General features: G+C 41.2%; 1 protein-coding gene and 1 pseudogene across 12 annotated transcripts in view; one reads left to right on the plus strand and one right to left on the minus strand.

The window, feature by feature from the left end:
• The window catches only part of XRRA1 (X-ray radiation resistance associated 1), a 97,731-nt gene that overhangs the window by 26,949 nt on the left and 48,533 nt on the right, over positions 1 to 22,249 (plus strand). For 11 of the 12 annotated variants that reach the window (XM_017885253.1, XM_017885251.1, XM_017885255.1 and 8 more), the window contains 3 exons: positions 3,860 to 3,993; positions 18,368 to 18,496; positions 19,186 to 19,403. In XM_017885253.1, the coding sequence (XP_017740742.1) occupies positions 3,860 to 3,993; positions 18,368 to 18,496; positions 19,186 to 19,403 (481 nt within the window). The remainder of the gene's footprint in view (positions 1 to 3,859; positions 3,994 to 18,367; positions 18,497 to 19,185; positions 19,404 to 22,249) is intronic. The other variant, XM_017885261.1, reaches the window with a different exon arrangement.
• LOC108537631 (60S ribosomal protein L31 pseudogene) lies at positions 5,241 to 5,955 on the minus strand (annotated as a pseudogene).

Here is a 22,249-nt window from a genome sequence, read left to right on the forward strand (position 1 = left end):
CTTGATGTGACTCAGCAGATGTAGTAGCCAGGTTAGGAGTCTTCTGTTCTTGTTTGCCAAAAAGGCTGCCCCAGGAGGAAAAGCCCAGAGTAGAAGAATTCTTTAGGAGTCAATTTAGAAAAACTTAACTTGCCATGGTTTGATTCTCAGATTACAGATCTGAAGAAGGTTCAGCTGGAGCCCTGCCCTGGCAGTCAGAAGACCTTCTTTTGTCTTGGTTTTGCCAGTACTTTGCCATGCCTACCTGGCCAAACATTGTACCCTCTCTGGGACTAACATTTCCCCTCTGTAAATTCTGGGTCAGCTCTGAAATTCTGTGGCCTGTGATTCTAAGGCTATTCATTTCTTTGAATTGCCCTTAATTCTATAGAAAGCAAATTTGGATCCTACATTATGTCAAAGCAGCTAGAATGAGGTCAGCACACTTTTTCTGTACAGCAGGCCAGACAGTGAATATTTTAGGCTATATCAAATATATATGACCATATATATTTAGACAATAATATATGGTCATAAGTAATCATAATTAGTCAGCTCTGCTGTTGTATAATGGAAAACAGCCATAGATAATATGTAAACAAATGAGAAATGAGGATGGCTGTGTTCCAATAAAACTTTATTTATTTTAATTAATTAATTAATTTTTTGAGACAGTCTCACTCTGTCACCCAGGCTGGAATAAGTGGCACAATCTCGGCTTACTGCAACCTCTGCCTCCTGGGTTCAAGCGATTCTTATGCCTCAGCCTCCCAAGTAGCTAGAACTAAAGGGGGAACCACCACACCCAGCTAATTTTTGTATTTTTGGTAGAGACAGGTTTCACCTTGTTGACCAGGCTAGTCTCAAACTCCTGGCCTCAAGTGATCTGCCCACCTCAGCCTCCCAAAGAGCTGGGATTACAGGCGTGAGCCACAGCGCCCAGCCTAAAAGTTCATGACGCTGACATCTGAACTTCACATAACTTACACATGAAACACACTCGTTCTTTTTTTGATTTTTTCAACCATTTAAAAATGTAAAAATTGGCTGGGCAGGGTGGCTCACACCTGTAATCCCAGCACTTTGGGAGGCCAGGGCAGGAGGATCACTTGAGCCCAGGGGTTCAAGACCAGCCTGGGAACAAAATGAGACCATGTCTCTACAAAATTAAAAAAAAAAAAAAAAAAATAGCATGGTTGTGCATGCCTGTGGACCCACAGGAAGCTGAGGCAGGAGGATCACTTGAGCCTAGCAGCTTGAAGCTTCAGTGAGCCATGTTCATACCACTGCCCTCTAGCCATGTTCACACCAGGAGTGACATAATAAGACCCTGTCTCAAAAAGAAAAAAGCAAAAATTATTCTTAGCTCATGGGTTATACAAAATAGCAGTAGGCCAGCTTCTGAGCTAGAATGCTAATGAAACAGCTCAGTATGGTTGGAATAGAGACTAAGAAACAGTAGAGTGTAGTGATATGTGAACCTGGAGGAGTAGCAGAAAAGAGACTGGGGAGAACCTTGGAAACTTGCTGAGGAGTTTAAACCTTATGGAGAATAGGGATTCATTGAAGCGTTTTAAGCTAAGTGGTAGGGTCAGAACTGCATTTTAGAAAAACCATTCTGGCTTCTGTATAAAAAATAGATTGGAGGGAACAAGTATGAGAGATATTAAGGAGGTAGATAGAATCCGTAGGCTGACTGTTCACACATGAGTATGAGGGAGAGAATGTTCCCCACCTTTCCCTGTGCTTATCTCAGGCACCTTTCCAGGTCTTCCTCCTGTAGGCTTCTCTGCTCCAGCCAAGTGGGATCACCTCATTGTCTGAACCCTCAAACTTTGGAATTTGCTCATGGTAGCAATTCCATGAACTCGGTGCTTCTGTAGTACTTGGCGAGTCTTGTCAAGCCATTTCTTACACCATGGACTTCGGTCATAACCAAACTATTCATGGTTCTCAGAACAAGCAAGGCTGCCTCCTGCCTCCTGTCTTCCATACATGCCACTTGCTGCCCTGAATGTCTCTTTGCCCTCCACAATTTGGTGAATACCTATTGGTCTCTGAGGACAGCTCAGATGTTACCTACCCTGTGAAGCCTGTCCTGATCCCCCGGTAGACCTGACCATTTCCTTCCTTTGTGCCCTGATTGGTCTGTCTTCAGACATCTATCCCAGTAGCATTGCTACATAATGAACATATACATGTATTTAGCTGAGTAGGCTGGGAGCTCCTAAAGGGCAGGGATGGGTGCAAAGTAAGCCTTATGCATAGGGTTGAGGAATGAAAGGATGATGATGATGATGATGATGATGACAGCCAACATTAAGCATTTACTGTATACTAGACTCCAGGATAAAGGCTTTATTTACATAAGAACCACTTATTTCTACTTTACAGATAAGGAAACCCAGATTAAGTAATTTGCCTAATATCACATGGTTAGTCAGGACTTATGCCCAGGTCTGCAGAACTATCAATTAATTATTACAGCAGAGTCAGACCAAACCCAGTCCTTCTCTGATGGTAACCTGTAGCATGTATATGTCTGACTATGTAATACTGATGTGGCTGACCAAAGACTTACTCCTGTACCAATTGAATTAGGCGCTGAAACCAACCCCATTCAATAGACTTCAGTGTATGTTGAGGAGGTGGGCACACGGAAGCACATAAGAAATAGGGGTGCATGAAAGGGAGCCAACTTGTATATATAGTGTCTACAGAAGCTTAGGAGAAGGAGAACAAATATTGGACAGATGTCATTTATCCTGATTTTCTTTGTTTCTGCGGAGAAACACAGTTTTCTGATTGACTCCTTGGCCCCTTGACCCCAGTCAACTATCTAATGAATACAGAAGGCCAGTTAGAAGGTGGTTGACAATAGGGTGAAAATTTGGGTTTATTGTCCTTATAAGCCAGTTTATTTCTTTTTATTTCTTTTTTTCTTTTTTTCTTTCTTTCTTTTTTTTTTGAGACAGAGTCTTGCTGTGTCACCCAGGCTGGAGTGCATGGCGTGATCTCAGCTCACTGCAACCTCTGCCTCCCAGGTTCAAGCGATTCTCCTGCCTCAGCCTCCCGAGTAGCTGGCACTACAGGCATGTGCCACCACGCCCAGCTAAGTTTTTGTATTTTTAGTAGAGTCAGGATTTCACCATGTTAGCCAGGATGGTCTTAATCTCCTGACCTCATGATACGCCCACCTCTGCCTCCCAAAGTGCTGGGATTACAGGCGTGAGCCACTGAAGCCAGTTTATTTCAGCTCATTTTTTATGTGCAACTACTTTGCTCCAGGTCTTATGCTAACTTACAAGGATAGTGTTACAGTGGCATGGCACTTGACCCCACAGTCCTCCAAGTACCAGTTTATGATCTAGTCCACCACTGTGTGCCAAGCACTATGCTAGGCATATCCATATGCCAGATACCTGGCAGACTTGGATAAGTACCCCGAGTACCCTGAGAGCAGTTTAGATAAAGCAGTCTAAGTTAGGGGAGGTAGAGATTCCATCTGTCTGGGGCATTGAGAAGGTTTTACAAAGAGGCAACTTTTGAGCTGTCTTTTGGGAGCTTGGATTAGGATAATGGAAGAGGGGCATTCCCATTTAAGCAAAAAGTACAAGCAAAGATCTATAGGTGGATGAGGCAAAGAGCGGGGAGGAGTCTATTTGCCCAGCACTACAGGATAAACAAAGATTTGTAGTGGCAAGTAAGGCTAGAAAACCGGTTGGGTACTGACTCTAGTAGACCTTTAATGTTAAAGGTGCAGGAGGGTTTTTTCCTGTGGGCAATGGGGCACTCTAGAAAGTAGTTCCCACATCATATATATGAGCATCATTGTCACACAGAGTGCTTATCTTCCCCATCTTTCATCTTTGCATGGCAGTTCTTGGACCTTTCCTTCAACAGCCTGACTGCGGAGGCCATCTGTGATTTGGGGATTCTGCCACACCTCCGTGTCCTGCTCCTCACAGGCAATGGCCTCACCTCCCTGCCACCCAATTTGGCCATCGCAGAGCAGTAAGTTCTACCTCCCGGAGTCCATTCTGTGTTTTTGTGTATAAATATCCAAGGAAATAACCCATAGCAGCTTGGAGGTGCCATAAAGATAGGCTGTAAGTGCTCAAAGCAGGGATAATGCCACCTACTGAAGCTCCCAGAAAGGCTGCAGACACGTGCCGCCAATTTCCTGTGTGCTGTTAGGAGAGATCAAGATGTTTGGCAAGCCACTTTCCCTGCCTCTGACTGGTCATCTGTAAATTGTCTTACCAGACGATTCTCCTTCACGAGCCCTTTGTGTCAGCTCAGTAAGTCTGTTCACTGGTCTCTAGATAAGCTTTGTACATTCCCACTCTGCACCTTTGCTGAGGCCATTCCTTCTGGCTGGTCCTTCCTCTCTTGATAGTAATAAAAACACATATGTCGTACTTACAATGCAGCAGACACTGTACTCAGCATTATATATGTTAACTCATTAAGTCCTCATAACAGCTCTGTGAGGTAGGTCTCCTATTATTATCCACATTTTTTAGATGAGGAAATAAGTACAGACATTTAAGTAACTTGCCCAAAGTTGCGAAGCTAGTCGGTAACAGACCCAGGATTTGAACCAAGTCTATCGGGCTCCAGAGACCATGCTCATGACCATTATATTATATTCTTATGTAGATTCTGTACATTTTCTAAGGGCCAGCTCAGACCTTCCTCCTTTCCCTACCAGGAGCCTTCTCTGACTGCTTTAGCCCATGCCTCTTAATCCCTTCTCTAGGGATCAGTTTAATTTAGTGTTTCCAGTTAATTTAATACTTAGCATAGTCTATTGTGAATTATGCCTAAATATATATGTGTATATATGTAATAAGTTACTTAGATTTTATATAGTGATGATTGTGGTTGGTTAGTTACTCAAGGGGTTGAGATAATAATAGTGATCATTTATTAGGGGTTTCATTAGTTAGGGTTGTTTTGTTTGCAAGTAATAGAAGTCCAATTCAAAGTAGCTGAAACAAAAGGGGAATTTATTGGTTCATGTATGTGAAAAATCAGGTGAATCTGCTGGATGCTTTGGCTGTATATAGGTGCACAGGATGTTGTCAGGTCTCTGTGTGCATCTCTATTTCTTGAGCATGTGTACAGCTTCTGTTAGTCTGTTACTTGTTCTGTCATACACATGAAGACATCTTTGTTTTCCTTGGTGTTGGCTTCATTCTTTTTTTTTTTTTTTTTGCAATTTTATAACTTTATTTGATATAGTTGACAATCAGTGATTAGTTCTCATCCACATTGACTGTCTGTAGTTTTGAAAGTGGTAACAGGTATGTAGGTAACCAAAGTATAGAGCTTATTTGGTGAATCTTCATCCTCATTATGTTTTCTGGACAACTGCGCATGGGTTCGGCATGGGACATTCCTTATTCCTTTGGCCCAGACAGCCTTATTGAGCCTGGTATCAATGCGCACATCTAGAGTTCCCATCTCCTTCATGGCAAATTTCTGAATCTCTTTGAGTGCTCAAGGGGCACGTTTCTTGAAGCCCACTCCATGGATGCACTTGTGAATGTTGATGGTGTATTCTCGGGTCACTACCTCATGGATGGCAGAATGGCCCTTTTTCTTCTTGCCACCCTTCTTCACGGAAGCCATTCTGCCGGGTCCTGGCTTCATTCTTAGATAAGCTTTCTCTATGAGCCTGTCAGGCTGTAGACAGAAATATAAAACCCACTTACGGTATTAAAAATAGAAGGGATTCATTGGTTTATTGATTGGTTTATTCATTTATTAATTCTTGGCAGGGAGAGATAATTGGCATTTTGTTATGGAAAGTTTTTAAACACATATAAAATTAGAGTCAATCATAAAATTGACTCCAGGTACCTATCACCCACAATTATCACCTGACAATGATCAAATTATGGCCAATCTTGTTTCATCTATGCCCCATCACGCCCCTCCTGGAATATTCTTAAGAAAATCTCAGATATATACAGCCATAAATGTTTCATATTATTTCATCTATAAATATTCCAGTATGTAGCTCTAAAAGGTAAGCACTCTTAAAAATCATACCCAGAGAACCATTATTCTACCTAAAATATCACCAGTGATAAAGAGAGGGAATTGATTACGTGGCTGTTAGAAGGGATGGAAGAGCTAAGTGGAGAAGAGGGGTATGGGGCAAACAAAAAGGAAGAAGCGTTGATAACCAGAGATCAGAAGCTGCATCACTGCTAAACTGAAGTCAACAAGTCTATATCCACTGCTGGGCTTTCAGGGAGGGTGTCACTTAATTGTAGACCTGCTGAAGATGTGATGCCTCAACCAAGGCTGGAATCTCTGCCAGTGCAGTTACCATGGTTAGTACTACCATTGCTGCTGCACTATCACTGCTGCTGCAGACAGAAATGCTATCAGAAGCCAAACAAGACAGTTGCTTCTCCCCAGCTCTGGCCTTCCAGTCTCTCATGAATTCCTTCTATTGGCAGTATCTAACTAGTTGGAAAGGCAGTCTGGGAAGTGTAGTTAAGGAGGTGGCTCCAGCCCCCTGCAATACACAGAAGAACACAGAAGGAAGGGGTGAAGGCTGAGAGCAAACAGGCAGATAACTGGCACCGTTCAACCCTTGGAACCCCAATATCTACCCTCCTGCTTCCCTCCATATTTAATTTCCATACAACAATAGCAACTGCACCATGCTTTTACCTAACATGAAGGAACTCTTCCTCTTACACTGAAGACACTTTCACCATCTTCTCAAGAAGGATGAGACACAGTTCCATCAGTTACTGTAGCCATCGCTGGATGATATTTTCCTTCTAAATAAATTTATGGATATTTTATATCCTAAAAACTAAGTTGTAAAGTCAATCACCGCTAGCAGTTTAAGTGTGCATGCGAGTGCACACACACACACACACACTAAGGAAGGAAGAAAATGCACATGAAAATATGCATAGTTGCTACAGTGATCATTTCTTAACTGGTCAGGAGGCCATAGTGAATATTCGTAAATCCTTTTTTCCATCACCTATTTAATGTTCGTTTGTCCTCGTCCAGCACCGTGGCTGGTTGGGGTTCTTTAACTGATGTGGTCTTCTGAACCTTCACTTCTGAAGGGTCTGAGTCTTTAAAGGTCCTGCTTTTCCTGGGTTGCTGTAGTCTTCATTAAAAGACTAAAAGACATAGAACTTCTTAGAGGAGCCCTAGATAATACTGTAGTCCCAAAGATACTTTTTTTTTTTACCTCAAGGTATAACAGCAATTATATTTATTTTTATAAACCGTATCAGTCACCTAGTCAGTAGAATGAACCCCTCTTTGTCTGACTATAGGTTCAGTGAAATGAGAAATGCAAGTGGCCAGTAGCAATCTTGACTTCCAGTTCAGTGGAACCATGATTGTGTCTCCTAGTAAGAGTACCTCCTTAGGAACTAAGACCTGTAAATCAGAAATGCCAAAAATTATAGAATGAGAAGCAAAAAATCTGCAAGCGGACTATTAGATATATTGTAAGAGGAGCTACTTTCATTTCCATTAATTCCTAGGCCCTTAGATTATGGTTATGAGGAAAACAGTATCCGTTTTGGTTTATGTAATACCCTATGCTGTTAAGTTAGGGTCCCAACTTTAACTATATCTATTTGGTATAGTAGATAAATCATCAAAGACTATTTCACTAGAGGATTCTGAGAAGATGATAGAGTAGAAAGCATCAAGAATGTGTCTCCTCATCTAGACAACAGTTTCATTGGCAGAATCAGTCTGATGTAACAATTTTGAAACTGTGGACACAAATAATCTTCACACTCTATTAAAAGTTTACGTCGGCCGGGCGCGGTGGCTCAGGCCTGTAATCCCAGCACTTTGGAAGGCTGAGGCAGGTGGATCACGAGGTCAGGAGATCGAGACCATCCTGGTGAACACGGTGAAACCCCGTCTCTACTAAAAATACAAAAAAATTAGCCGGGCATGGTGGCGGGCGCCTGTAGTCCCAGCTTCTAGGGAGGCTGAGGCAGGAGAATGGCGTGAGAACTCCCAATCTCATGGTTCAAGTTTTAAACCTGAAAATTAGAATAATAAATATATTCGTTGGGTAACTCACATGCAGCTTGCAGGAGCCAGGGTGAGCAAAAAGATCCCTGTCCTCCAAATTTTAGAGATCTGTGCTGTGATCACTGATTGCTACTTCTAATTGTTGAGGTGCAGACACAGAGGCACACAACCATTGTTGCACACACACCCATCCACAACTGTCATAAGCCCTTTCTGCTCCAGCTGAAGAAACTTCCAGGGAATTTAAAGGATTTCTTTTCTTAATCCCCATTCCTTTCCCCCTTTTTTGGGAGCCAGACATTAAAGTCTGGGACATTTAAAAGCAGCTTCCTATACAGAGGAAATGAGAATGTCACCACATATACCCAGAGAAATGCACAGGCTTAGAAAAGGCCTGAGAAGACCTTACATTTAGACCTCAGCCTAATCCTTGACACAGAGACAGCCTACAATAATCAAATACAAAACAAAAAAAAAAAAATGAGCAAACCCTGGTAAAGGAGAGAATCTGATTTCTAGAGTTACCATATTAATAGATTCAAATATTCAGCTTTCAACAAAAAAATCACAAGGCATACAAAGAAACAGAAAAATATGGCCCAGCCAAAGGAAAAAATTAAGCAACAGAAAGTATCCCTGAGAAAGGGAGGACTTACTAAAGACTTTAAAACAGCTGTCTTAAAGGTTTTCAAAGAACTGATGGAAGATATGAATAAAGTCAAGAAAATGATATATTAACAAAATGGAAATATCAACAAATAGATAGACAACGAAAAAAGAAACCAAAAAGAAATTTTAAACCTGAAAATTAGAATAAGAAATGAAAAATCCACTGGAGAGATTCAAAGGCAGATTCGAGCAGTCAGAAGAGAGAATCAGCAAACTTGAAGATAGAACAATTAAATTTATCAAGTCAGAGAAACAAAAGGAAAAAAAATGATTGACTTGAACAAAGCCTAAGGGACCTGTGGGATTCGGATATCTTCAAGCAAACCAACCTATGTATTATGAAAGTCCCAGAAGGAGAAGAGAGAAAGCACGAAGAGATTATTTGAAGAAATAACAGCCTAAAACTTCCGAAGTTTGATAAACGACATCAATATAAACATACATGAGCCTCAGTGAACTCCAAGATAGGATGAACTCAAAGAGACCTCCACTGAGTCATATTATAATCAGACTGTTAAAAGACAGAGAGGATCTTGAAAGCAGTGAGAGAGAAGCAACTCATCACATACAAGGAATCTTCAATAAGATTATCAGCAGACTTCTTGTCAGAAACTTTTAAGGCCAGAAGGCAGTGGGCTGATATATTAAATATTTAAAGTGCTAAAAGAAAAAAAAAAAACTCAATCAGGAATCCTACATCCAGCAGAAGTGTTCTTCCAATGTATGGAAGAAATTAAGACATTCCCAGATAAATAAAAGGTAAAAAAAATTAATTACCACCAGTCCCGCCCTGCATAAATACTAGAGGGATTTTTGCAGGTTGAAATGAAAGGATGCTAGATGGTAACTCAAAGCTATAAGAAGAAATAAAGCTCTCGTTAAAGGTAAATACATGGGCAATTACAAAAGCTAGTATTATTATAACAACAGTTTGTAATTCCACTTGTCGAACATTGTGGGCAGGGAAGGCAAATCTATATCCAAAAATACATTTATAATCTAGTAAACAAAACTTGCTGCTGCTTTTTAAAGTCAACTTGGTACTAGATGGCTGTATAATCCCTCTAGAAATGGTGCCATATTAGAGGCTCAGCAGTGGCTTCTGCCATTGGCAGGTTGAATACTCAGCAAGTGTTATAACCAGATTTGCTTTGGTGAAAGGAAGTGTGTAGCCTTCATCCCTGCCACCAAGGGAAAGAGGGTAACTGACATTCATGGAATGGGTTACCTTATCTTCCTGACCATTGAGTCTCCCCCACAGGGGATAGTCTTGGGGAAACAGTCATATGAGACACAAATAATCTTCATACTCTGTTCATTCTGAGAGGTTAAGTCACATAGTTTTTCTCTGTACTTTCAGCAACTTTCCCATATTTTTTCCAAGCTTTGACTATTCAGCTAAACCATCAGCCACTGCCCATGAATCAGTATAGATCTGTACTTCTGGCTATCTCTCTGACCAAGCAAATGGCTGATCAGATACATTGTTCTAAGTTCTGCCTACTTAGAAGATTTCTCTTCCCCTGTCTTTTTGGTCACTCCTATATGGGGCTATAATATTGTAATAGTTGACTTTGAGAAGGTATCAGCATATCATGCTAAGTCATTTGTAAACCCAACTGGAGGTTTTTCTTCCTATATTAGATGGCCACATGACCTTAGTTAAGGGTTGATGGAGAGGTAGCAATACAGCAGGAGAATGCACCGTAGGAATCTGAGCCATATATTCCTGCAACTTTTCCAGACTTGCTGGAGCCTGATTTCAAATATTGCTTTCACTTGATAGGGGAGTTCTGTTGCATGTTCAGTTCATGATGAGTGGCTCAGGTTGCATGATCACATAGTATCCTGTGGTCAGGTATTTGGCCTCTACCAAATGTACTAGTAAGCAAGAAATTGTTTTTACAAAAAAAAAAAAAATAGTTATCTGCAGAATAGGGCATAACTTTGCTCAAAATGAATCTGCTATGGGTACCTAGAAAAGGCTCTATTCGTAGAATGATGACGTACTTTATCATCCAAACCAGGACATATATGAGAGGGAAAAGGGACAGTATTAATAATTATTTGGAGATAACAGGTGAAAACTCAGGCTATCATTGAAATCTGGGATGTATGGTACCCTATCTGTACAGCACACCTATTTGCCATAGTCCTTTAGAAGCCATTTGGACCTGCTGAGTCACATGCCCAATGGAAGAGCAACTTGCATTACAGTTGGGAACTGTTGTAGAACCTTGCCTTGTTCTGGGCCTCACTCAAAACTAGCAGCCTTGTGGGATACTTAGTAAATGAGTTAGAACAGCACAAATGTTTTATATGTCACTTCTAAAATCTAAAAAGGGGATGGGCACGGTGGCTCACGCCTATAATCCCAGCACTTTGGGAAGCCAAGGCAGGTGGATCACTTGAGGTCAGGAGTTTGAGACCAGCTTGGCCAATGTGGCAAAACCCCGTCTCTACTAAAAATACAAAAATTAGTCAGATGTTGTGGCTGGTGCCTGTAATCCCAGCTACTCGGGAGACTGAAGCAGGAGAATTGCTTGAACCTGGGAGGCAGTGGTTGCAGTGAACCAAGATCACACCACTGCACTCCAACCCTGGGTGACAGAGTGAGACTCCATCTCAAAAAATAAATAAATAAATAAATAAAATAAATATAAAATCCAAAAAGGCCAGTGAAACTTTGTGATTTTTTTCTTACAAGTAGTATCAGATAAATAAGAAGCAAGGTACAGGATTATGTCTTTCACATTAGAAATATATCACAACATGCTTCAGATACCTGGACAACAACAAAAAATTAATCCATATCATAGTACCTTGAATTTTGGTGGGGGAGGGGGCTTACCTCCATCCTGTAACACAAAGGTATCTTACTAAGGCATCTAGGGTGTTTGCAACTTTTCCCGCTTGCCAGGTCCAATCAGCATGATATTCTGTAGGATATCAAAATAACCAAGAAGATCCCAGAGTTGATATAGCCCCAAGAGAAAAGGACAGAGGTGTACTGTTGTCCCTGTCAGGTGAAAGCAGACTGCTTCTGGTAGTTTTTGTTAATTGATAAAGAGAAAGAAATATCTGACAGGTCCTTAGCTGTATCCACAGTACCAGGGGCTGGGTTGATTTGTTCCAGTAAAAAGATTCCACATCTGGAATAGCAGTTGAAAGTTGGAGTCACCTCTTGATTAAGCTTACAGTAATCTACAGTCATTCTTCAAAACCTGTTTTCTGTACAAGCTAAATAAACAAAGGGTATCTTCTTCACAAGTTAAATAAACAAGAGATGTTAAACAGAGATGTCATAGGAATCACTATCCTTCCATCTTTTTGGTCTTTAGTGATGGCAGTAATCTCTGCAATTACCTCAGGGATTCAGTATTGTTTTTGGTTTACTATTGGGAAGAAAGTTTCCTGGGGTTTCAGTTGGACACTTCCTACTATAATGGACTATACTTTGTTGCTCAGTAAATAAATGTGGGTGTTCTGCCAGTTGTTTAGTATGTCTGTTTCAGTTACACATTCAGGAACCGAGGAGAAACCACAAGGTAGATTTATGACTCCACTGGGTCCGTTGTGAAACAGACTTTGGCTAAATTTTCATTCTTCCATCTGACCTTTATGATCCCCCATTTTTGAGTGAGGTATGGTCTACCATGCCTTTCATATACACAGAGATTAGCACCAATTTGCAGACACTGTCTAGTAATCCTTACGAGGCTGAATTTAGCACTGTGTAGAACTTACCACAATGTTGGAAATGTTCTATATCTGTGTTGTTCATAGTGTAGCTACTAGGCATATTGAGCTCTTGAGCACTTGAAATGTAGCTAGTGTGATATAGGAACTGAATGTTCAATTTTATTTGAGCTTAATTAGTTTTAAGTTAAATGTAAATAGAAACTGAATGAGAGGCCATAGCTCTTTCTTTGGACAACTCAAATCACTTTTTTCCCACCAGATCAAGGGTTTTCTGGTGATCTACATCACTAATAATTTCAAATCATCTTATTTCAATGATAAACATTGAAATTATTTGAAGCTAGTCTTCAGTCTCTGCAAGGTCCATACTATTTCTAGTATATACATCCTTCGAGGGTTTGGTTTTCTGATGACCTAACTTAGAGCATGAGCAGTCAGGCTTCCATTCTGTGGCATGCCTTGGATTCCAGTTTTCGGCCGCTGGCCCAGTAGGGTTGTCAGAATCTCTGCTCAACTTCTCAGCCTCTCAGCCACTTCTGGAGTCAGCAGACAGTCCTAGGGGAAAAGTATTGCATGAACCCCTTTGGATTTCCTTCTTTTTTCAAATCTTAGCACCATAATTCTTCACAGCTTGTTAGTTCCCAGGTACCTTAGGGCAGATTGTTTTTAAATGTATATTGTGTCTGGGTTTTCTAGTTTTTTACTCAGGAAAGAGTTGGTCCCACATTATTTAGTTTGCAACACTATAAACCTTTCTATTTATTTTGGTACCTAGGGTCACTCAGTATGGAAGAAGCTTAAGCTAAATTCCTGACTGGGTGTTTTCTGAACCACTCTGATGATACAGATTTGGGCTATAGTTTTTCAAGAGGACCAGTCTGCCCTTCCCCTTCTCCTTCTCTGTTCACTCCAAGACAGTTTTCTCCTGGCTATGGGATAAGGAGAATGGGTTTAGTTTTGGTTAATTTCACCCTGAGGGTGTATCCCTTTAGGATCCCAAATTCATTTAAGGGTCTCTGATTAAACTCCCCACCTTCAGGGTGCCTGGGCTTTGATTCTCTAGCCCCATGATACTCTCAAACCGTAGTTCAGTTTCAACAGGATAAGTAAATGCCCTCAAGGCTTCAGTGGCTTCCTATGTTAAGTTTCTCCCTCTAGGTTTTTAGATTTGGCAAACTGCTTCCTTACTCTCTTCACATCTCTTATACATATTAAAATGATAGATCCACCACCACAGGGAATGGCGGTGTGTGCCTGTAGTTGCCAGCTACTTGAGAGACCAAGGTGGGAAGATTGTTTTAGGCCAGGAGTTCAAGTCCAGCCTAGGCAACATAGCAAGACCCCATCTCTACAAAAGAAAATAAATAAAATGGATCTTTTTTCTTTTTATATTTTATTCATCATTCTAGTTGTTTTCAGTGGAAAGCCTAGTTACATAAAATAACTAGTCTCCTCCACCCTGCACTTCCACGTTCTTATATATGAGGGGGAGAATAAATGTATTCCTACCTGCGTCAGAGTAGTGATTGAAATCAGCACGCTTTGGGGCCGGGCGCGGTCGCTCACGCTTGTAATCCCAGCACTTTGGGAGGCCGAGACAGGCGGATCAAGAGGTCAGGAGATTGAGACCATCCTGGCTAACACGGTGAAACCCCGTCTCTACTAAAAACACAAAAAATTAGCCGGGTGTGGTGGCACGTGCCTGTAGTCTCGGCTACTCAGGAGGCTGAGGCAGGAGAATGGTGTGAACCCGGGAGGCAGAGCTTGCAGTGAGCCGAGATCGCGCCACTGCACTCCAGCCTGGGGACAGAGTGAGACTCCGTCTCCAAAAAAAAAAAAGAAATCAGCACGCTTTGAAAGCTGTGAGTTGGCCAGGCATGGTCACTCACACTTGTAATCCCAGCACTTTGGGAGGCTGAGGCAGGAGGATTGCTTGAGCCCAGGAGTTCGAGGCCAGCCTGGGCAACGTAATGAGACCTTGTCTCTACAAAAATAAAAATAAAGCTGTGGGTCTTCAGACAAATACCATTGTCATTATTTTCTTCCCACTCATCTATCTAGATTGAGTATGCTCTGTGGGTTCCTTTTCTGCCAGCCTCTTAAACTTTGGTGCTCCCCAGTCATCCACCCTCAACCTACTATTTTTCTTAATCTTTATACTCTTTATTGGTGGCCTCCTCTCCTCGCAAGTCTTCTGAACTATAAGCCTATTTAGCCTACTTATCAAACTCCTCACACACATCCCCATGCCAAAAAGCCCTCCTCACTCTCTATTCCTTTCTTTCCTTTCCTGGCCTCATTGACTGGCACTTCTTCCCATCTACTGTGTAGTTGTCCAGTAGAAACCTGAGCAGTAGCCCAATTTCAGCCTCCCTCATTCCACACATTCATTCACCAGGTGCTGTGAATTATACTTTCTAAATTCTTCTCAAACCTGCTTATTCCTGTTATCCTCCTGTTTGGTCCCAGTCTGCAGTTTCTTGCCTCCCAACCCATCCTCCTATCTGTCAGCCAGAGTGATCTTTCTGAAATGCACATGTGATTCTGTCACTGCCCTGCTTAAAGTCCTTTAGCAGGTTCCCACTGTCCTAAAGATAAACTCCATTAACATCGCTCAAGGCTTTTTATGGTCTGACTCTGTCTGCTTCTCCATCCTCCTTTCTCTTCACTTTTTCCATTCATCATATACCTCATCTATTCTGAACTATTTGTGTCTCCATTTCTTGCTATTTTCTTTGTCTGGGTGAGTTAGGGGAATCATATTTGACCCATTCTATCTTTAGACTATTACTTGTTTTGAGCTGGAATCTGCTACTTTGGCTCTTTCATTAGGCCTACTCCCTTTCTGCTTCAGACCATACAAGTCGGTTTTCTCAGGCACCACCAGCACAGAGCAGAGGATGAATTGTTACCTCCTTTCTTTTAGTCACTATATTCCAAATAGCGCCACCTAAAAGAGCACTAGCTTTTTAGTAGCCACATCACAATCCCCTTTTACACACAATCTGTTAAACCATGTCTCCCTTATTCTGGTGTTTGCACAGTTGATGTTCTATATCTTAACACAGAAGCTGATCTGACATTTGTCCTAATGTAAGTGCTTGCTAAGTTTCATCTTATTTGTTGCAGCCCTTGGTTCAGTCTTTTGAGCAATATTTTTAGCCTGATCCAAAGTCTTACAGTGTAAAGTAAAAGAAATCCCCTTTTACCATATAGATAGAGGATCTAGGCCCAGATATGCTCAACACCAGCCAGAAGTCACACAGCAAGCAAAGCAGCAGCAGCACCCGAGCCAGAGCTCAGGGATCCTGGCCACCCTTCCCATGCATCTTCTAATATGGTACACAAATTCCCATTGCTGAATCCAGCCACTGCACATACCCTTAGCTTCTGAAAAACCTTCATTAAATCTCTCAGATTTTAAGTAGTATTAATTCTGTTTGGCAAGAGAAGTGATAATAAAAATAGCACCACTCTGAACAGCTGGAAACCCTGGCTTCTCCACTACGGACAGACTTTGCCACTTCAGAGAGCTTTTCTTCCAAAACTGCAACAGGAGGGGCTCGGTGGGAAAGCCTGCTGCTTTCCTCTGAAGGTAGGCATCTGTCTTCTCACCCATCTAATGGCTGCCCCTCTATTTTAAGATGTCTATTTTAGACACAAAAAATGAAACTTTCCCATGCTATAATTAGGGTGGAACTTTAAAAAGACAAAGTGGTGTAACTTGTCACAAGAGACAAGACAGAGCCAACTTCTGCATTATGGAGCTTGAGAGGAATTTTTTAAAGGCTTATTTCTTAGCTATTTCATATTTCACTGGAGTAAAATAAAGATTGGCCAATCAATTATAAATCAACAGTGGTGCTGTGCACTGTTCTGTAATAGCTCTCAGATAGAGATTAAAAATTCAGTGTATGAAAGTTGGTCCTTCCAGAAAGAGGAAAGGGCACATCTGTGACCTTGAAATATTATGAACTATAAAGGCTTCCTGCCTTCTCTGTTAAGTGTCTCTGGTCTTTGGACTTCAAGCCTGTTCCCTACACTGTTGCCAGGTCTCTTTCTGAAAGTTTATCTGACCTGTCCCTTTTTCCAGTCAGAACTGTCATAATCTATGGAAGTCTGTCAGTGTTAGGATACGGAAAAAAAGTCAGGGGGGAATTGATTGTAAGAACATTGGGGAATCTCACAGCCGTGCCTTAGGGTCATACTGAACGTAGGCCCTGAGGACTGTGGAGCAGCCTGGAAGTTCTGTCTCTCAGCTTTCACATCTCCTCTTCTCCGTGACTTGCCACATTTTTCTTTACAGGTGGGCTGCCTGTGTCTTTCTAGACCCTATGATGGGAAACATGGCTGCCTATAGCTTCTAATACTGTTACAGATCCAGCCACGAAGAGATTTTTTTTTTCCCTGTTCTCTTTCTTTCACATTGGTTAAGAGCATGACAATTCACTCTCCATTCCTCATGGTTTTGCTTTAACATTGCTTTTCCTAAATAGGTGCCTTCCCCACATACTTCTTTTATAGTGTTTGTCTCACTGCAGGCTGTGTGTCCACCTACTCCACAGACTGTAAGCACCTAGAGGGGAGGGATGTGTTCTTTTATTTGTATTCTTAGTACCTGGCCACATAAATATATGTTAAAGAAATCCATGAGTGTGAATGAATGAATTAATTAGTAATACATTCATTTAGAATATACCCTTTCTAAATTCACCTGTGAAATATCCCAGACTTCATGTATACATTACTGTCCTAGCTTTTGAACTCACTGCCAACCTTTGTTAAGCTCTCTCTAGCTCAGACATCAGCTCCCCCTTCCACTTCCCCATCCTTTAATCCGCATGGGGCTAGTAGATGTGAATGTGAGAGGTGTGATTTGGCAGTGGAAAGGGCATGGGATTTGGAGTCAGGCAGACCCAGGTTCTAGTTTGAGTTGTCCCACTTTCTAGCTATGAGACCAGGCAAGTTGCTCTGAGCTTCATTTTCTTAATCTGTAAAGGAGGTATATAATACCTATCCTTGGATAACACATACAAAGCACATTGCACAATGCCAGAAGTGCAGTAGGTGCTAAAGAAATGTTTGTTTCCCTTCCTCTAGTTGTGTGTGTGTTTGTGGCTTATATATGTGTATACTGTATGCATTTGTGCCTATGTGTACTATTTTGGTGTATGGGTGGCATACAGTATGGAGGGAAGAATGAAAATGTTATTTGCATCATCTGCCTGTGTGGAAGAGAGTTACCTAAGTCTCATCTACCTGGAGGACACAAATGAGGTCACATTAATGGCAGTACTTAAAATGCCACCACTTCCTGCCCACCCCTGTAATTCAGGGCATCACCCCCCTAAATCTCACTCTTAGGTATTTCTGGGAATCTTCAGAGAGTTTGAGTTTAAGAAGAAACTTCTCCACTCCTTACTCGTGTGTTCATTTTATGAAGCCACTTGAGAAGAGAACCTCACTACAGCCAGGGATGGTGCCCTCAATCCACCCTTCTTTACCCTACTAGTTGGCAAAGCTATGGTCTATAACAAGAGCATTGTCTCCTGGTGCTCCCATAGTTACCAGTCTACTAGGTGACACAGCATAACAAGGAGTCTTCCTGAATCAAAATTGTGCAGTGATCTCCAGCAGAATGCTCCCTCCAGCTTGGTCATACCTCTTTCACCCTGGCATTTTCTATAAGCACTACTTATACAATCCCCCACCCTGCCCTAACCTGGTCTCAATGATGTATGTAACCTTTCTCCATACAGAAGACGATACGGTATGTATAATAGTGTTTGGGAAAGGAGAAGGTGGGGAAGGAATTATGCTTTCTGTGCATCCCTGTGGGGACCTCTTTCGGGCACTAGAACAGTTCCTAAGCTGGTTAGGGCTCCTAATTGATTCCCTGTCCTCCATGGCTTCCTGGGAATGGTGGAGTTTGTCCCTCGATCTTGCTCATTACCCAAGATCTTTGAACTCACAGGGAGGCATCTGTAACATCGCTGACAAGCAAGAGGTACATCCTGAGGTTCCCAGCGCTGGAGACACTGATGCTGGATGACAACAGACTCTCCAACCCCAGTTGCTTTGCCAGCCTGGCTGGGCTCAGGAGGTAAAGCCATAAGCCTTTCACTGCTTGGGCCTCCTCTAATCCCCAGGCTTGCTCACACTCTGAGTGCTGTTCTAGAAGCCAAAAGGCTTGGGTTTAAACCCTAGCTCCACAATTTATCTCTACTGTGTGGCCATGGGTAAGTCATTTCTCCCCTCTGAGCTTTGGCTCCTCCATAAAAATGGCCATCAATGAGGACATTTCTGATCACATGACTGAATTAGAAGCAGCAAAGAGAAAGGAAAACAGGAGGAGATTTTACCCAGGATAGGATCCAGACCCTGACAGTAGAGACAGGAAAATTTTTTAAAATAATGAGAATCAGAAAGACAAATTTAATTCCTGAGTTCTAACTGAAGTAAATAAAATAGTGGCATTTACATTGTTAAGCTTTACTTCCCTGGAAAATTTACTTTGGATTCAACTACCATTTACTGAATACTACTTTGTGCCAGGCCATTTACATATTGCCTCATTTAATCTTCACAAGAGCCCTGAAAGGTTAATAAATATTATCCCCATTTTAGAGACAGGGATATTGAATCCCAGAGACAGTAAGTCACTGGCTCAACGCCACACAAAAGGAATAAGTATCCAAGCCTGATTCCATGTTTTTTCCCTAAAGTGGCTTGGTAAACAATCCTGAGGTATCATTATTGCTATGATTCTATATTCACTTTCCTTAATTGAAGACTGAAGAAGTTAAGCCTGGATGAAAACAGGATTATCCGGATCCCATACCTACAGCAAGTTCAGCTCTCTGACGAGTCAGTGGACTGGAATGGAGGCAGGGGAAGTCCCCAGAAAGAGCCCCAATTCATGCTGCAGTCCAAGCCAAGGATGTTTGAGGACTCAGATGAGCAACTGGATTATACTGTACTGCCCATGAAAAAGGATGTTGACCGGACAGGTGAGTGACACCCCTTGTTCCAGAAATTCTAGCCTCATAGTGGAAATACACTTCTGAGAGTTTATTCTGAAAGTCTCACTTGGTCACGATGAATATCACGAATTGAATTTGCGGATTCTTTGTCAAGGATTTTTGCATCTATGTTTGGGAGATGTGTTGGTGTATTGATTTCTTTTGTTACAGTATTCTTGTTAGGATTTATAATCAAGGTTATGCTTGCCTGATAAAATGTGTTTGGAAGTGTTCATTTTTTTCCATTTCCTAGGAAAGTTTATATACTATTATTATTTTCTCCTTAAAGTTTGGAAGAATTCACCATGAGACCACCGGAGCCTGGAGTTTTCTTTGTAGAATGAGGTTGAAATTATGCAACTTTAGAAAGTTGGAAGAGGTGCTCCTGACACCTGAAATTTAGACCTCTGGGTAAGAGGTGCTGCTTGGCTCTTGATGTCTCTGGGCTGTGATGGGCTTTGTGTAGCTGAGAAGAAGATACTGGCCAGCTGGTGCTGGACCTATGGAGGAGTCACAGTGAAGCTAGTTTATAAAAGTTGGAAAAACTGCAAACTAGATTCAGCTACTGCTGAGGAAAGACTTGCTAGACTACAGCAAAAACAAAACAAACCAAAAACCACATTATTCCAGTGGCATTCACAGGAATCACAAGCAGTCAGGAAACCCATGGGAAGCAGATAGGAAGAGATAAGCCCCTTTTTCCTCTTCCAGCTTTGCAGTCTCCTTTTAGCACCACCCATATTGTCAGAGTCTAACAGGAAACCAGTGGTCAAAGCAGAAATATGGTTTTGAGAGCCTCAGCTCCAGCATTCCAAAGCAGAATAAAGAAAGATGAATTTCCAAGTTAAAAATATTAATAACTGGCCAGGCACAGTGACAGTTATTTTGGGAGGCCAAGGCTGGAGAATTGTTTGAGGCCAGGAGTTTGAGGCTGCAGTGAGCTGTGATCACGCCACTGCCCTCTGGCCTTGATGACAGAGCAAGACCCTATCTCTATAAAAAATTAAAAATTAGCTGGGTGTGATGGCATGTGCCTGTAGTCCTAGCTACTGGGGGCTGAGACAGGAGGATCCCTTGAGGCTGCAGTGAGCTATGATCACGCCACTGCTCTCTGACCTGGATGACAGAGTGAGACCCTATCTCTATAAAAAATTTAAAAATTAGCTGGGTGTGATGGCATGCACCTGTAGTCCTAGCTACTGGGGGCTGAGGCAGGAGGATCCCTTGAGCCTGTGGTGAGCTATGATCACACTACTGCTCTCCAGCCTGGGCAGCAGAGTGAGACCCTGTCTCTAAAAATAATAATAATAACTTAATAAAAGGCACAATTATGTTACTCAGATTCTCCCTAAAATAATTTTCTGTCTACTTAGTTTGTTAACTTTGGAAATAGGTATATTAAAGTCTATCCCCACTATTGTAGATTTGTCAGTATCTCCTTGCATTTCTGGCATTTTTTTTATTATGAAGTTGGTTTGGTTCTCTGTTATTAGGTTTGTGACTTTTATCTTGGTAGATTATGTATTTTAATCATTGTAAAATATCCCAGGTAGATAAATAATTTTGGTTTTGACTTGGGCCTCTGTTTTGTTTGATATATTTATTTTAGGATATCTTAAAAACAATATAGTACTGCATATTTTCCTAATATGAGTCTTAATGAGTCTTTTTTCATAGAAGAATGTAACTCACATGGTGATTATTGATATATTTCACCTTATGTGTGTCTTCTGTTTACCTATGCTTTTTCTTCTTGTGAGCACTAAGTTTTCTTTCAATTCCAGTCTTTTCACTAATTGTTTAAAGAAAGAAATCTCATGTCTAGATCTCTAATGGTTACCTTAAAACTTTTTTTTTTCTGTTTAGAGACAGGGTTTTACCCTATCACCCCAGGCTGAAGTGCAGTGACACGACCGTGCTCAAACTGTATTGTTGAACTCTGGGGCTCAAGTGATCCTCCTGCCTCAGCCTCCCAAGTAGCTGGGACCACTGCACCTGGCTATTACCCTAAAACTTTTAATTCACATTTTAAAACTCACTTTTCTCTATCAACACCTAGAATCAACCAAATACATGTCTTTTTTAAATAAGAAAATGTTAATATGCATCTATCTATAAAGCCACCCTACTCCCATCACTTCCCATAATGTAATAAACTCTAACAATAATTCAGATTGGTTTTAATTTTTTAAATTATATATCAATGATTCTTTAGACTGAAAGATTGAACCTCATTCTTGGGTTCTTTATCATGTGTACATATGTATAACTTAGGAGCAGAGACTTCTGTTTACAACACAACTCAGGTCATAATACAGTATAATTTTTAATCTCTTCAAAGTTCTTCTTGCCCTCTTATTTTTTTTCTTTCGTCCTTAATTCCTAGTCCCATTTCCTATTTTCATATAAATGTCTACTCTTATCTTGGATATATTTTCCTGGATATATGTATTTATCTTTGTAAAATATATATTATTTTGTGTGTAATATGTTTATAATTTACATAATGGTAATATGGTCTTGAGCTCTTTCTGTTACTTTATTTTTTCGGTCAACATTATTTTTATTTTTATTTTTTTTAAGTTTTTTTTTAATTATACTTTAAGTTCTAGGGTACATGTGCATAACGTGCAGGTTTGTTACATATGTATACTTGTGCCATGTTGGTGTGCTGCACCCATCAACTCGTCAGCACCCATCAATTTGTCATTTATATCAGGTATAACTCGCAATGCAATCCCTCCCTCCTCCCTCCTCCCCATGATAGGCCCCGATGTGTGATGTTCCCCTTCCCGAGTCCAAGTGATCTCATTGTTCAGTTCCCACCTATGAGT

Source organism: Rhinopithecus bieti, unplaced genomic scaffold, assembly GCF_001698545.2.
Source record: "Rhinopithecus bieti isolate Rb0 unplaced genomic scaffold, ASM169854v2 scaffold_14549, whole genome shotgun sequence".
In the NCBI taxonomy this organism is placed as follows: Eukaryota; Metazoa; Chordata; class Mammalia; order Primates; family Cercopithecidae; genus Rhinopithecus; species Rhinopithecus bieti.